At 36.4% G+C, this 15,279-nt stretch overlaps 1 protein-coding gene across 1 annotated transcript; it reads right to left on the bottom strand.

Moving 5' to 3' along the window:
- Positions 1-1,065: 1,065 nt before the first annotated feature.
- postnb (periostin, osteoblast specific factor b) lies at positions 1,066-13,568 on the bottom strand. Its single transcript, XM_052617289.1, has 19 exons — positions 13,401-13,568; positions 12,428-12,526; positions 9,235-9,299; positions 8,908-9,065; positions 8,654-8,818; positions 8,431-8,577; positions 8,204-8,345; positions 6,263-6,475; positions 5,883-6,017; positions 4,924-5,072; positions 4,178-4,314; positions 3,964-4,094; positions 3,693-3,823; positions 2,900-3,002; positions 2,726-2,793; positions 2,443-2,488; positions 2,321-2,335; positions 2,137-2,220; positions 1,066-1,965 (listed from the first exon to the last, which is right to left on the bottom strand). Exons 1-19 carry the CDS (start codon positions 13,517-13,519, stop codon positions 1,943-1,945), a joined length of 2,130 nt encoding a protein of 709 aa, XP_052473249.1. The 5' UTR covers positions 13,520-13,568; the 3' UTR covers positions 1,066-1,942.
- Positions 13,569-15,279: the final 1,711 nt, after the last annotated feature.

The following is a 15,279-nucleotide window of genomic DNA, read 5'->3' as shown; positions in this document are numbered from 1 at the left end:
AAATTCTAAGCTTCCTATCACTGTTTATAAGTCCTGTACAACAGGTTTAAAAAACAGTCATTTTGTCAAAATATCATTTTAAAATTACCTCAATTCTCAGAGATCCCCAAACGGTTCGCGCGAAGCTGTTCAAAAGATTCAGTTTCCTTAAACCCCACCTTTCAGTAGCATACTGTGTTCTGATTGGTCAACTGACATAGTCAGTTTTGATTGGTTGTTCCGCACACACCTTCACGGTAAACAATGCGTTAGCATCTTTTTGGGGTGAATTATGTCTTATTCCTCTCATCGCAAAGCAAACAGCAGAAAAAAAACTTGAACAGTCTCGCTGCTTTTTCTTCTGTGTGGGTGTATTCAAGCTGCGCGCTTCACAGTAGATATAATGAAGGGAGACGTGAAAAACGGACATCGCGTTGTTTTCATATGGATTACTTTTCGGCAGCACTTGTTTAAAGTAGACATGTCAAGCTTTCTACAGATATCTCTCTCATGTCTCTTCGTTGAGTATTCACGGAGTTACACTTCATTTTAATGACGTGTTTGTACATGACGATCAGCGCAGACAAAGGCTGCAGACAGCACACATACTGATAAGACGCTCGGGAGAAAACAAACACATAACTATATAATGCTTGTTGGTCCAAATAAAGTTGGTAATGAACCCTCTTTTATGGCCAAACGCTTTGAAATTCCCGCCTTGTACTCGCCGAGATTAGAAAAGCAGTCATCAGTGAAATGTTGTGACACAACAAAAGGGATTTGTTGTACTGCTCTGGTATTGTGGTAAAAATTAATTTTAGCCATTGGTTCTTCTGATCTTCATTCTTTGGCAATGAAAATAAAACAAACTTGCCTTTACAATTAAAAACACACTGTCTCCTGCACTGGCTCTTTAACCTGCATCTTACATTTGTGAGATTTTTTTTTTTTACCTTAGTAACTATTAGCTTACAAAGATAGCGTTTCAATACTTATAAAGGTATAATCATAAAAATGTTGTAAAATGTTAACATTCAAAAATGTTTTATTTACAAATAAAAAATAAAATGATGACTGACACACAACTCCATGTCTAAAAGTTGAGTTTATTATGGAAATTGAAAAGTAAAAGCAAAGGATCCAAAACCCGTTTATGTTGAAATATATTTGGACTGGAAACATGACAATTCAGTTTTGAGAAAAAGCTTTGAGTTTTCAAAGAATGCATTGTTCAGCACATTTGTGCGCAGTTAATGCAAAATGGACACACAATTGCAGACACACACAAAAGACTAGAGAAAAACAATCCTCTATCCCAACAGAAAAAAAAAAAAACTAAACATGAAAACGATTTGAGATTCTAAAACAAAACTATGCAACATAATTTCTATCTTTATTTTAGATTTTACACCATCTAATTATGAGCACCATAAAATCATTGTCCATGCAATGGTAAACTGTACCCCAGAAAAATAAATTCATGTTACTAGTTTAAGGCAACAGTTCCCTACACCAGGCATTTCATATGAACGCTTCCTTTTTTTGTTTGTACAGTACACCTCAAGTGTACCGGTACTCCACATGTAATGTACAGTTGTTCGAATGTTTCTGAATCATTGTAACACAAAATAATCTGATTTTGTGTGTCACGTCACATACAGTATGATCACTTATTCATGGAACTGTGATTTTTCAAACCACACTTTAAAAGAGAGAAAGCTTAAAATATTTCCATCCACATATGGAGATTTTCATATCCCTGTTTGGACCAAATGTACTTGAACAAAATCCTCAATTATCTCTGGGGCAACAGGAATGATCAGTAACGAGTTTGTTTGTTTTTTTTGTCTTTAAACTCAACTCCAACCTGGTAGGTTCTGGACCACTGCGCACGTAAATGAAGGACGTATCTGCTATACTCTTCAGCACTTGTTTCTACGTGCTCACTGCGGCTGGTCTTGATCTAGGTTCTCCTGTGGTGTCCTCCTAAAAAATAAGAAAAGAGTGATCACAGCATGTTTCCCTCACAATAAAATTAGATTATTTAACACATTATTTACATGATAACATCTTACACACACACACACACACACACACACACACACAAAAGATATAGACACAAAGCTTTATATCATGGGTGTGTTAAATGATGTATACCTTCAATGACTCTGGTAACCTTTTTAATTCTTGGATCGCCCTCAACAACCCGTGTCACCTTGGTGATGGTGGGCTCTCCCTGAACTGCAGATATAAGAAACACATTACTCATTAAACAAAAAGTCTTCATGCTAATAATAATCTAGCCGTGTAGTTAGTAATGAGTGTCATTGGTGTCAGTTACCTGTGATGACTCGTTCTAAAAGGAAAAAAGTTATCATAATCAGGTCAGATTGAAATAAAAGAGAATTTTTGAGAAAACAGAAACTGATTGCATTTACATGAAAACAAATATTATATACATACTCCTAAATGTAAGAGGGATCTCGTGATATCTGTATCCAGAGACAAACTACAAAGGAAAGAAAAAAACATGTATATATCCAGTCTGTTACAATTTTAAAGCATGTCAATAAAATTACATTAAAAAAAAGACATTTTGATTACATAGAAATCTGCTCTGTGAAATCGAGTCTGAACGCTTTCACAGAGCAGACCTTCAGGGCAACTGCGTCCCCAAAGTGGGCCTTTATGTGAACTACTTCATGCTTATGACTTGGTTTTGAAGGAGCATGTTGCAATTCAATACCTTAATGTGGATGTGTCGGATGATCCTTCTCAGGAGTGAATGGAGGTCCTGGCTCCCAACTGGTGTATCTTTAAAACAGAACACAATTCTTAAACATGGTTTTGATTTAAAAAAAAAAAAAAAAAAAAAAAAAAAGCCACTGCAAAAGTAGAGGCATAATTTCATTATCCTCACCCTCAGGGTACAGAAGAGTTCTGACAGCGTGAATAACTCCATTTGTGGCCATTAGATCAGAATCAGGAACTTTCACAGTGTTGACCTGCATGCCCTCCTTTGTCTTAAAAAAAATTAAATAAAATTATAACCACCACTGTGGTTTATTTTTCATATTTTTAATAATTAGAATTATTAATAATTTTATTTAATAATTGTATTTAACTTAATTTAACACGACTATACAACAACAAACAAAAACATTTAATAATCGTGATTAGAAATAAAACCTACAAATGTAAAAATGAGATAATATGGGATCTTGTTATATTTAGTAGTTGTACCTATGTGATCTGAATATTAATTGGTGTGAGCTAATATATTCAGTCATATTAAATAATATACTGACAACTAATTTTGATTATTTAGGTTATTTTACACAGTTTTCAGTATTAATAAAAATGACATTTTTTTTCATCAAAGAAACAGTAAAAAGAAAAATGTTTTGTGTCACCTTTACCATGTAAAGTTACTGTATATTAAGGTTAAAACACTATTGTGTGGTTATTTTTAAAATGATTCGTTACCCCTGTAGCACTAAAAACTAAATCAATTATCTTTAAATTGAATCAAATATTGAATCAAGATTAGTGGTTTTCTACAAAAAATATTTAGATTTTACTCCCACCCTAAAATTTTTTATTACAAAACAGAATCATATAATTGGATGAAGGTTCTTGCATGTGTCCCTATAACAGATGTTATGACTGGAAATTAATTTCAAGGCTGGGCAGCCAGAGTGCTGGATACTTACATACAACACCTTCAGATTGCTGCCCTGGAGAGTTTTTAGGAGGTTAGTGACTCCAGTCTCCAAGCCTCCACCGATGAAGATGCCATTACTGAAGTGATAGAGCAGGATGGCTCTGAGGGCGTTAACGTCACCTGATCACAGAGAAGAGACGCTGTCACATCCTGTAGCTTCAGTCTTTCATCTTTAATCTCATTAATCCTGAATAGATCACAGCTAAACAGTCATTCTAGATGTGGTGTGCCTTGAAAATGACATGTATGAAAGGACTCACTCTTCAAAAGAGACAAGTCTCTGTCACTGAGCCCTGCAAAAGCCTCATCTCTGGGAGCAAAGAGTGTGAAATCTCCTTCCTGTTTGAGCAGATCGGTCAGATCAGCTGCCTCCATCAGGGACAAAAAGATTCTGGAGCAATGAAATTATACAGTCAAGACAGGAACAAGAAAGAGATCTTCACTTTGACCGTGTAAACATGTAATTTTTCTTACTTGAAGGCTCCGTTTTTCACCAGAAGTTGGTACATGCTTGACTCTGCCGGCATGATCAGGGTCTTCATAAGATGGAGGGCACCGTTACTTCCCTCTTTGCTTCCACGGATCAAGCAGGCGTTCTCAATGCAGACAGCCTTTGTAGTAAAAAATATTATGAGACAGTTCACTTCCTCTGAGATTACTAATGGAAACGATTCCAGATATTACTTAGCACTTACGATGTCAATAAATGTCAAGTTTAATTAAAGGCCAAAGAATAAGAATTTGTACACCTGTCATTTCAGTTATATGAATCTGTATCGAATGTTCCCATAAAAAACATTTGAAACATGTCATAAATATGTGTTAAAATATCATGTTTAAAAAGGGTAAAAGGGTAAGATTCCAGATAAACATGACAAAAATAGTGGGCAAGAACAGAAACGGACATAAAAATATTTGTTTCAGAACTTTTATTAAGTTTTATATACTTTTGTTGAAACTTTTAAATGTAGTTTTATTGTAGTATATTGGAAAAACTACTATTTTCTATTTGTTTTATGTATTTTATACAGTATATTTTAAATAATAAACAAATATTTAAAATACATTTATATAAATAACATTAATAAACATTTAATATAATAAATATAATATTATATATATATATATATATATATATATATATATTATCATTATTATATAATTATGATTTTACAAATAATAAGCAAATCAAGATAAAGGACATATAAAACAACACTTACTGTGCGGTAAATGAAGACTCTGAGAAATTTCCCTGCGAGTGTTTCCAGACGCTGACCATTGTACAGCTGACTCAGCACAATCTTATCCTTCACGATGTGGTTTTCCAAAATGACCCTCAGGATGCTCTGGTCCATGGACATCACCTCGTCTAAATTGTAGAAGATCAATTATTTGCAACTGAGGTTTACCAACATGGCACATTTTTTTAAATAATATTAAAAATTGCATTTGTATAACCAATAACATGACACAATGTGACTCTGATTTAGTACGATTAGAAAGACCAAGGAACCTATTACATATTAAAACATTCACGTAACCAAAGTGGCCGTAGAAACATTATGTTTCAAACTGCAACATGTAAAAACTTGGCCGGCCTTTCGGGGAGAGCAGTTTGTGGAATGTGCATTACAAGACAAGACTTTCAGTTATTGTAACCCCAGGCACTGTCACTTTCCCCTTGTGCATCCTAATAAAAGGAACAATTTACCCTGTAAATATAATGTGATGAATGTGTTCACCTGTCATTAGCCACAAATGAGCTACAAACATGTGATGATGAGGTGAAAGATCTAGCTTAGCCCTCTGTGAGGTCTAAAACCTTCTCTCTGGTAGGTGGGATGAGAGAAGCTTTCGTCTTCTCTTTCTTTCACCATCTTTGCAGTGCAGGAAGCCCGATGAGGCCATTTTCCATGCACATGCACTGAATGAATCATCTGTTTTTACACCTGCTATCCCGTGAGAAATCAAAGTTATAGTTATGAAACCGCAGAGGTTAACCGAGGCAAGACATATCAGCGATTGAAAGAACACCGGTCTTGCTAAGGTAGAATTAAAACAGACAATGAAAGAGAAGACACCAGCAGCTGTGTTAAGGTAAGGAGACTATAAAAGTTAGTTTAAGGAGAAGGAGATTAATGAGAGAGAGATTGACATGTTTTCAGAAATGTTTGCTCACCGTTGAAGGCTACGTTAAGTGGGGCCAGGAGTGTGTACTCAGCCTGGGGTCTCATAGCTGCAGACAAGCCCAGCTCTGTCAACATGTCGCCGAAGGTGCCCTGAGATTGTCCAACCAACTCCATAACCCGTTTAGCTTAGAAGAAAAAAATGAAATCTTTAAAAAGCATATTAGAATGCTTTCTGAAGTATTACGTGACACTGAAGCCTGGATATATGATGCTGAAAATATAGCTTTGGTAACACAGGAATAAACTGCATTTTCAAAAAAATATTTAAACAGAAAACATTTATGTACTCACTTTTTTGTGTTTGTGTGTGGGGGGGGGGGGGGGTTAAAACTGTAATCACTAGTAAATGAAACTGAGAGATTAAGCTAACCAGAGTCGGGCATGAGGACTTGATCGATGAGGTGGATGACTCCATTGGTGGTGACGATGTCCTTCTTGAGTACCATCTTGATGCCGTTGACTGTGAGACTATCTCCATCGCAGCCAATCTCAATATTGCTGCCCTCCAGGGTCTCATAAGACATGCCGGCCATGATGGCCTCAGAGCACTGAACAGAGTTCAACAGATGGTAGTTGAAGAGAGCTGGAAGAAAAGAAACATTAGTCTCTGTCATCCAAGCACATCTCTGATTCCCACTTGAGATATGAAGAAATCATGGAAAAAATTCCATTCATTTTCTTAATTTTTTATTTTTATTTTATGATGTCACATCATATCAGGTCAAGAAAAGACAAATGGGAATGAGTCTGTTTGAAAATGCATCATGAAAACATGCTAAATGACAAATTTGCACTGATTTAACAGGGTATTTGCTTCACATTAATTTGCATTAAATTACTTGGCAAGCACAGTTCCAGAGAGTTTAGGTAGCGCATGTTAAAAAAAATAAAAAAAATAAAAAATCCTTGCTTTTGCACTTTTGATTGGATACAAATCTGTGAAGTGTTACTTGTGTCATGAACTTCCTAATTTGTTTTCATGGAAGAAAATGAAATTTTGAAATGCCTATATCTGCTAATTTAGATGTACCCTAGCATATCGATACAGTAGCTTCAAAGCTAATCGACATGCACCTAAAGCCACAAAACTACTATTTTAATTTTACGACCTTTAAAATCTGTCTTTAAAATTATATGGTTTAATACATAGATTGTAGGCAGCATGTAAATCACAGCATCTCCTGTTCGTTTCCAAAGGGAACCATAAGGGATCCTTGGGAGCCTTTGGGTCCTCTCTGAGTGAGTCTCTCAGCAGCTTCAAACCATTTGACTGCAAATGGACCATTCTGATCTCACCTCAAAAATCTGGCTAGGGAATAATAAGAGGGCAGAGATCACATTGCCTCCAGTTTTCACTGGATTGTAAAGCTAACAGCTGATTCCTGTCTATATGTTTTTGACAAGACGAGGCTGATGCTCTTTTCAGAAATCTCCTTTGGCCTCACAGTGAACATATTTCTTTAACAGTTATATGTATTCTGCATCACTCTGGAAAACACAAACTACTGGAGTCAAATGTGTTTAAGCTGGCTGTTGTCTCACCATATTGGTTTCTTTGTGTGTGTGCTGAATTTGATGCTATTATATGCTGTCAATAGTTAATTGTATCAGGCATCAGTATCTAGGTTAAGCTTAGAGTTTTCCTTTTTCATTTCCCTGGCATCTCTCAATGAAATTTAGCAGCAGATCAAATATCTTTCCGCTTGGCACAACAGATGGCCATAATATACGTTTTATTTTAGTTTTCACTCAAGAATTAAATATAACCCTTAGCGTATTTTAGACAAGCCTTATATTCATGAAAGTGGGCATTACGTAATTTTTTTACATGAACATTGGGAAAGCTCATGTTTCCGAACTCCAAAGCAAACATCAGCCACAGTATTTTGAAAATACAGTAAGACGTATCAATAAACTTTAGTTCTGCTGCCAAAAACCTTCGGATTTGATGTCATCTAACCCTTGGAGCTGTAACCCTGTCTAAATCTCAAAGTAATCCCATAAGTGTGGCCTTGGCACTGTTTGCCAGCTGTCTGAGAATTCCAGGTCTACAGCGCAGGGTGCTGCGGGCCCATCTGGTTTGAAAGGGGGTGAAATAACACTCGGCCTCACTCAGTTGACTCAGATCAACAAATGTGCCATGAGGGAACCACGAGTCCCTTGATTTCCTGCACCTTTGTATCATTAAATAAGAATAAAGCCTTTCTTTGTGCCAAGTCTACCATCAGTTTGGGTCTTAATGTTTCCCTTCGGTAACTTAAAGCACTCTGTTTGAGAATAGTGCATGGGGCTTTTCGTCTTAGTGGTTTACCTTGGAGGGAATCCTTGTCTTCCATAAGCCTGTCCAGAACCTCTCTATCGAGCTTGTCAAAAGCATCATTGGTTGGGGCGAACAGGGTGAACTGTCCTGGTTGACCAAGCTTCTCAATCAAACCAGATGCTATAGCCACAGTCTGGAAAATAAATGGAGTATAAACAACTTATGGTCAATAGGTTCGGTTCATGAACTACATGGTTCAAAGTTTCCTTAAAACTTACGCTCAAAGTACTCAGGTCATCATCCACTTCAATCACATCCTGAATGGTGTTGCCAGCTGCCGTGATGACACGGTCAATGACGTGGACCACTCCGTTGGTGGCCACCTGGTTGCCGTGAATGATCCTGGCACAGTTCACTGTGACAACCTGAACAATAACCATGTGTAAAATATGTTCCTCCTGGAGACACAAGTAACCTCCATTTCTCAAAGAATCAACTTACCCCATTGGAGTAATGATTGATGAGCAGGTTCAAGTCATTGTACATGGAGGTGGCGGTCATTCCGTTCTTGAGGTCTTTGGTAAGGAGACGTTTGTTGACCATGTGGTAATGCAGAGCATTGTAAAGCTCAATATTAACATTGCTCACCAGGGCATTTCTTATCTCCTATAGGAAAAAGAGTAAACCAATGAAGTCAAGGAGTTACTCAATTTTCATGCATGTGCTGGAGTGGAAAAGAAGGAATGAGATGTTACCGGAACGAGAAGTTCCCAAGCATCATTACTGGGGGCGAAGAAAGTGTATGACCCAGGGCCTTCAATCTCCTCCTGTAGCTTGGATAGAGCAGAGTAGTCCTGGGTTGTTGTGGCTTTGACCAGGCCGAGGGTGCCATAAACGTTATCAATGGGAGCAACTGCAAGAAAAATGAAACACAGATTAACTGCACGATTAGCTCCAAGAGTACAGCATTAGAACTCTCTGTCCAACACTAGGTTGCAATCATATTTAGCATACTAATCATTGTGAATTTGTATTTTATTGAAACATAACCAGATGTATTGATTTTCCAATGTCTGACCAACCTGCAGGACAGCCATGCATGCCTTCCAGCTTCATGTAACCTGGGCAACACTCATACAGCACGGTCCTGGACAAAGAGGGAAGAACATGTGTTAAGCAAGTATTGAATCTAAGACATATGGCACCACTTTGAAAAAATACAATACCAGTAGTGTACAGGCTCAAATTAATTTTTCCCCCTGGATGCCATTCACTAGTCATTTCAAGCTATCCTGGTTTTAATGATAACACAGTTTAGGTCCTGGATAGACAGTCTGTCCATATGGTAACCATTAACTGTCTTTGTACATAAACATGCTATGTGGTCCCAAGGTTTGTGCATTATTCCACTACCATTATGTTGTCACAGCATTGCATTAATACGTTAAGTGCCCTGAAGCTAAGCGCTGAGACCAACTTGGTGGTTTGGTAAGGCTGATGGGTAGTTTTTGGATCCAGGGTGCCTTTAAAGTAAATTTATAACCCAGTGAAACATTGGTTTGGAAGTTACAATGTTCAATGGAAGGAAATGTTGAATCAGCAGTTTTCCAGTAATGAAGGTCGCGTTCTATGGTTTTTCTGTTTTCATTGAAAGCAGCTCTTTAAACCTCCAAACCAAGCTTGTAAATATATTTCCATGACCGCACAAATTGGATCACATGGATGCAGTGCCATTTATATATAACGTTCAAAAGTATATTTAATAAAACATTTATTTCAAAAATAAATCAAAATGCATAACTGTCTTAATATAAATCTACATATATGAGCATTTAAATTAAAATATTTTTTTTTATGGAGCATAATGTAAATGAAGGGTTTTTTAAATACCACCATAAACAGACATTTTTATGTATCATTATTGCACCATTTATTTATTTTCCATTTCCTTTAGTGAGTAATCAGCCAGATGTGAGTTCATATGCTTCATAACAGGCTCTTAATATGAATAATTGGTTCAATAAAATTCACCTAAGCTAGTTATACTAAATATACAGCAGCCATGTTGTAGAGTTAATAAATAGCTGTTAATGAGAAACAGGTTTTTTATAAGGTCCTCTGAGAAAACACCACTTGAGAGTTACGATCCCCTGAGAAGTTCTCAAAGCTGCTGATATTGAACACACTCTAGTTACAGTAGAGATTCACAGATGTACACTAGTCAGGGTTAGTAGGTTACCGCACTTGGAAATCTACACACCAGCGAAACAGTTCCATGTGATGCAAGTTGCTGAATTCCAAGCAGTTAAAACTTCTTGCAAATCACAGAATGAGAAATTTCATCCAGCGGTGAATTCTGTGGAGCAGTGAACACTGACAAGTCTCTGAGATTGAGCAATCATGAGACTGTAAGAAACTAATGGGGTATTTCAAAGTTGTCCTCTATGTGATCGCTGGATGGAGGATCCAGATGCATTAGTTTTGGATCATGGCTGGGCTCTGTGTTTTCTATGGAATTGAAGAACAGTAAAAGGGTAGTTGAGGGTTGTCAATGAGGTCAGATCTCACCAAAACATAAGCTTCTAAAGAATTACTCCCAAGAACAGGAGGAAAACAAAACTCCCGTAGACCAGACACTCTGGGGGAATACAGCCGCATTAATCATTGGGGAGAAAGTCAGATTTTCCAGTTTCACTGAAGTTCTCCCTGGTGAGTCACCAGTTCAAAGGATCCACAAGATTATGCACATGTTCAAACCATTAGGATGGAGTTAAAACCAGCAGATGGTAGAGATATCTAGCTAAATTTATAAAGATAAGCTTTGAAGAACATAAAACCCATGCCTTGAATGAAAATGGACACTTGAAAAGGTATTAATCTTCAATCTTCCCTCATCTGCACTTTGAAAAGCCATCATTGATATAGCTTTTCATCCCAATCTTTGGGAGAGATCTAAGACATAAGTCGTACCCATCTCAATTATGTAAACTAAGCACACCAAACCAGATATTTACAAAGATTGCCAGACCGCTATGCAGGGTTGCCAGATTTTCACAATAAAACCCGCCCAATTGCTACTCAAACCTAGCTCAAAACTATACCAATTGCATTCTGGGGGGTAAATTACATGTTTTTTTTGGTGTTTTCCCTGGCATTGGATTTCAGGGGGTAAATATCACATTATTGGGGTCACTTCAATTCATGGACATGAAAAACAACCCATGTGAACAGTGTTAAAGTATCCCAATTCCACGGGAAGACCATAGACTTGGCAACACTGCCACTATGTAATGGTCTGCTGAGCGCAGAGAAAATACTCAGAGCAAAACAGTTCCCGGCTTTCCAGTAACCAAAACTGCAAAGGCAGCAGAAATTCTACAGAATATCTCAGGCAAGTCTGGCTTTGCAACTAAGGAAATTTGAAACCACTGGAAGTTACCTCATTGGTTCTATTTGGCCCCAAGTGAAAGGCCTGGGTAACTCTTTTAAATTGCCGTTTCCTCTCTTTTCCAATTATGGAAAAAGTAGTTGAAACTGGAGTTATAACAAACTCTACATGAATCAACGGTTGTGGTTGACCATGCTGGCCTTCAGAAACCACCACATCATTACTGGAGCCTTCACAGTAGGACTTTATGCTCATCTTACCAAATATTGTTGCTCTAGATGTTGCAATCATTTTTGTTGTTCACAAAGCTCACAAAGTTTTTCCAAAGAGCTTCCTGAAACACAAAAGAGCCTGCTGACATTTCCACCTTGTAGACAGCTGTGTATTTGCGCCTTAGGACAGAAATTTAAAGAAAGGTGTTTCAACACAAGCCAAGCACTCCAGGCAAGCTCTACTGCTTTCTTTAATCATTGATGGCATGTCCTGACAATTTCAGTGGGTCTCACCATGTTACACCAATTAAGGTTCTGCAGTTCTCTGGTGGTTTGTAAGACTGATTGCTGTAGTACCACATGGAATTTAGTTAGTAGCAGTGGAGTGGGTCTTTTTCTATCTTTTCTTTGTTTTGGCAGCAATATTAAACTGTAAATCTACTGTTGCTGTCAAATTCTGTACTTTACAAAGTCTTTTGCAAAGGAAGCACAACTATTAAGCTGCATTTGGAGCTCAGCTTAAGTAGGAAATCATATGTGCATGTAACTGTTGGAAATCTTTACAAACTCTTAACAGTTGGGACAGTGACCTTTCACCTTTGACCACTGGAGCAGCTGGAACTTTCCAGGAACTGTCAGAGAGAGCCTCCGGAAATCATAAAACATCCCACTTACGCTTTCTTTCCACAGATGGCCCCTTGGTACCAATTACGACAAGTGCTAAAGTATTTCTTCTTTGTCCCCATGACTTGCTGGAGAGCACACATATTTGGTCTGCAGAAAGGTAAAGGTAAGACAGGATGAAATGAGTAAAGCAAAGACAGAAGAGTGCAACAGATACACAATAGTTTATTTATTTTTTTGTGATAGCAGCATTGTGCTTTTCTTTAAAACTGGGACAATAACCTTTAGCTTTGATCTAATAAAGGAAAAATTAAGAGAATTAACTTCAATTTACTTATTTCCTTAATAAACATATCATTACATAAATATACCTACAATTAATATATTATTAATGTTATTATACCTATTAAGGTCTTTATATAAAAATAAATAATAATAATAATAAATAAATAATAAAACACGCATACACTGAGTACATTTACAAAAATATTAGAAAATTCTAATAATAAAAATACTATTTCAAATAAAAGATTAAAAAAAATTAATAAAGTTAAAACTAAATGAAAATAATTAAAACTGAGATTATAAAAATTAAAAAATTAATTTTAAATAATCTTAAAAAATAATAATAATAAAATAAAGGCAGCCTGGATATATAACTTTAAATAAACTGTTGCATTCTTATTGGATTTTCAGAAGTATTATTCAATATGACAATCAGCCTGACAACATTTTGGCTACACCAAAAAAAAATTAGATCAGATACATTTTCACAGTTTTACAGTTTACTTATGTTGCAAGAGGACAAAGAAAGTGAAAATAAAAAGTAATATGAATAATAATAATAGCTTTAAATATATATATATATATATATATATATATATATATATATATATATATATATATATATATATATATATATATATATATATATATTGTTTGGATTGGTGGAGCCACCAATCCAATCCATAATTATATATCATTATAACTTTTCTTATTTTAATATTAATAAATAAAATCTTACCCTTCTTTCTTTGCTCTAATACGACTGTGGGCAACTATCTTGTCATAAGCTGAGGAGTCTGCATGGTCAAAGGCAGACAGCACAAAGAGTGCAAAAGCAGCTGCAAAGAGTAGCTTCATCCCTGCTTTCCCCACCGTGAGACTTCAGAGCAAGAAATGGGCTGCAGCTGAGGGGGAGAGGGCTTTTATAGCTCAGCTCTCAGCAGCAGGAGCAACTGGCAAACCATCAGTGCACCAATCTTTCCTGTTCACCAGTGCGTCTCTATGATCTCACCCCTTAACACTGAATAAGCAATACACAAAGAGTGGATGATTAATTCAACAACGAGCTGAGGTGTGAGGTTGAAATTTTGCAGAATTCCTAATGAATGAATCGCAATATACACGGGGAGCTACAGTCCATATTAGGATTGGTGTAGAGCTTAGTTATTCTTTACTTGTGATATTTCATATTTAAGAAAACCTGAATCTATGCAACATACGTACACTGTTACACAATGATTTCATAATTGACGAAAGACAGAAAACATCTAAAATCCTTCTGTTTTGCGTTTTCCTCATTTGAGTTCACAGTTGTTTTATTACAAAACACATTAGCAGAATAAATTTGAGTGAAAAGTTACAAAGAAATTTCAGAATGTCTTTGGCAAATATCAGTAGAACTCAAATGTCTGTGTAAAACTTGACAATGTTATGTATAGCCAACATTTGACAATGATCCAAAAATAAGTTTTTTTTTTTTTTTTTAAGCAAGAACCTGTCTGTAAAAGTGTCTGTACAAAGTTGTAAAATGCTCAGTATCAAAATGTTTAATCTACATATAAAGCAAAATCTCTAGATTCATGTCTCTGTGCTTGGCTCACTCTTGTGGCCAGATGTAAACATAATTATGAAAGGATGGTATCTATGACAACCTTTTGAACCATTTGGATTGGTGGCTCCATCTTGTGGAAACCTTTAACAACAACAACAACAAATAATAATATAAACATTAATTGGCATATTAGCTTTTTTTTTTTTGTATGGCATCCAATGCCCACCCCAAAGTGTACTTTCTTGATCCTGGTCTTTTTGAAGAATACAGAGAATGTAAATATTACTTAGAATTGTAAGACATAAAGGTGCAGTGAACATAAATAATGACTTTTCAAACAAGTTTTTCCAAACACTCACCCCATCTGCCACTGGTCGCCAAAAATAATGGCATTTAAGAGCCTTTTTTTCTGATCTACTAACAATCAAATTGCAATGAAAGAGTCTTGGTTGACCTCACAGCTAATAAACACTGACTATGTGTCAAAACAAGATTTGGGTTATGTTTAAAAAAAAAAAAAAAGTGCAGTTTAAACCTGTCATTTAGAATCTTACAGAAACATGTTTCTGAAGTGAAATTGCATACCTGAGACGGATAAGAAGACACATCTGGAAATCGCTCCATCACTTTCTTCCCACTCTTTCTCTTTCCCCTCTCTTCTCTGTCAGTGCTTTTATGGCTTTTGGATAAGTCATGCTTCAATGTCGCATGTAAAGCAAGAGAAACTTTGGTAGAAACATTGGTAGTAAATATCAGAACATGAACAAAATCCCCTCAACTTGCAGAGGATAAAACTGTAAACAGAGAGGAGATCTCGAGATGTGAAAAAAAGTACAAAGAAAGGACAAAAAGAACATGTAGGCTATATGTATGTGAGAGAGTGTGTGTGTGTGTGTGTGTGTGTGCTCTTGTTTTTGTGACATATCAGGACACAACTCTATATAATTACATGGGTATGACACAGGTATTACAAGGAGAGGGTGACTTATGAGGACACAACCCATGTCCCCATTTTTCAAAACGCTTATAAAACATACAGAATGAGTTTTTCTGTGAGGGTTAGGGT

The sequence above is a fragment of the Carassius gibelio genome, chromosome A15 (genome assembly GCF_023724105.1).
Source record: "Carassius gibelio isolate Cgi1373 ecotype wild population from Czech Republic chromosome A15, carGib1.2-hapl.c, whole genome shotgun sequence".
NCBI lineage: Eukaryota > Metazoa > Chordata > Actinopteri > Cypriniformes > Cyprinidae > Carassius > Carassius gibelio.
This window is presented reverse-complemented; position numbering and strand designations above follow the sequence as displayed.

Bases quoted from the DNA above. Each gene is read 5' to 3' on its own strand.
- postnb (XM_052617289.1), bottom strand. From the start codon at position 13,519: ATGAAGCTACTCTTTGCAGCTGCTTTTGCACTCTTTGTGCTGTCTGCC. The intron at 8,578-8,653 runs GTAAGTTGATTC...GTTATTGTTCAG, and splicing joins TCAATCATTACTCCAATGGG to GTTGTCACAGTGAACTGTGC. The intron at 2,794-2,899 runs GTGAGGATAATG...TCTGTTTTAAAG, and splicing joins AACTCTTCTGTACCCTGAGG to ATACACCAGTTGGGAGCCAG.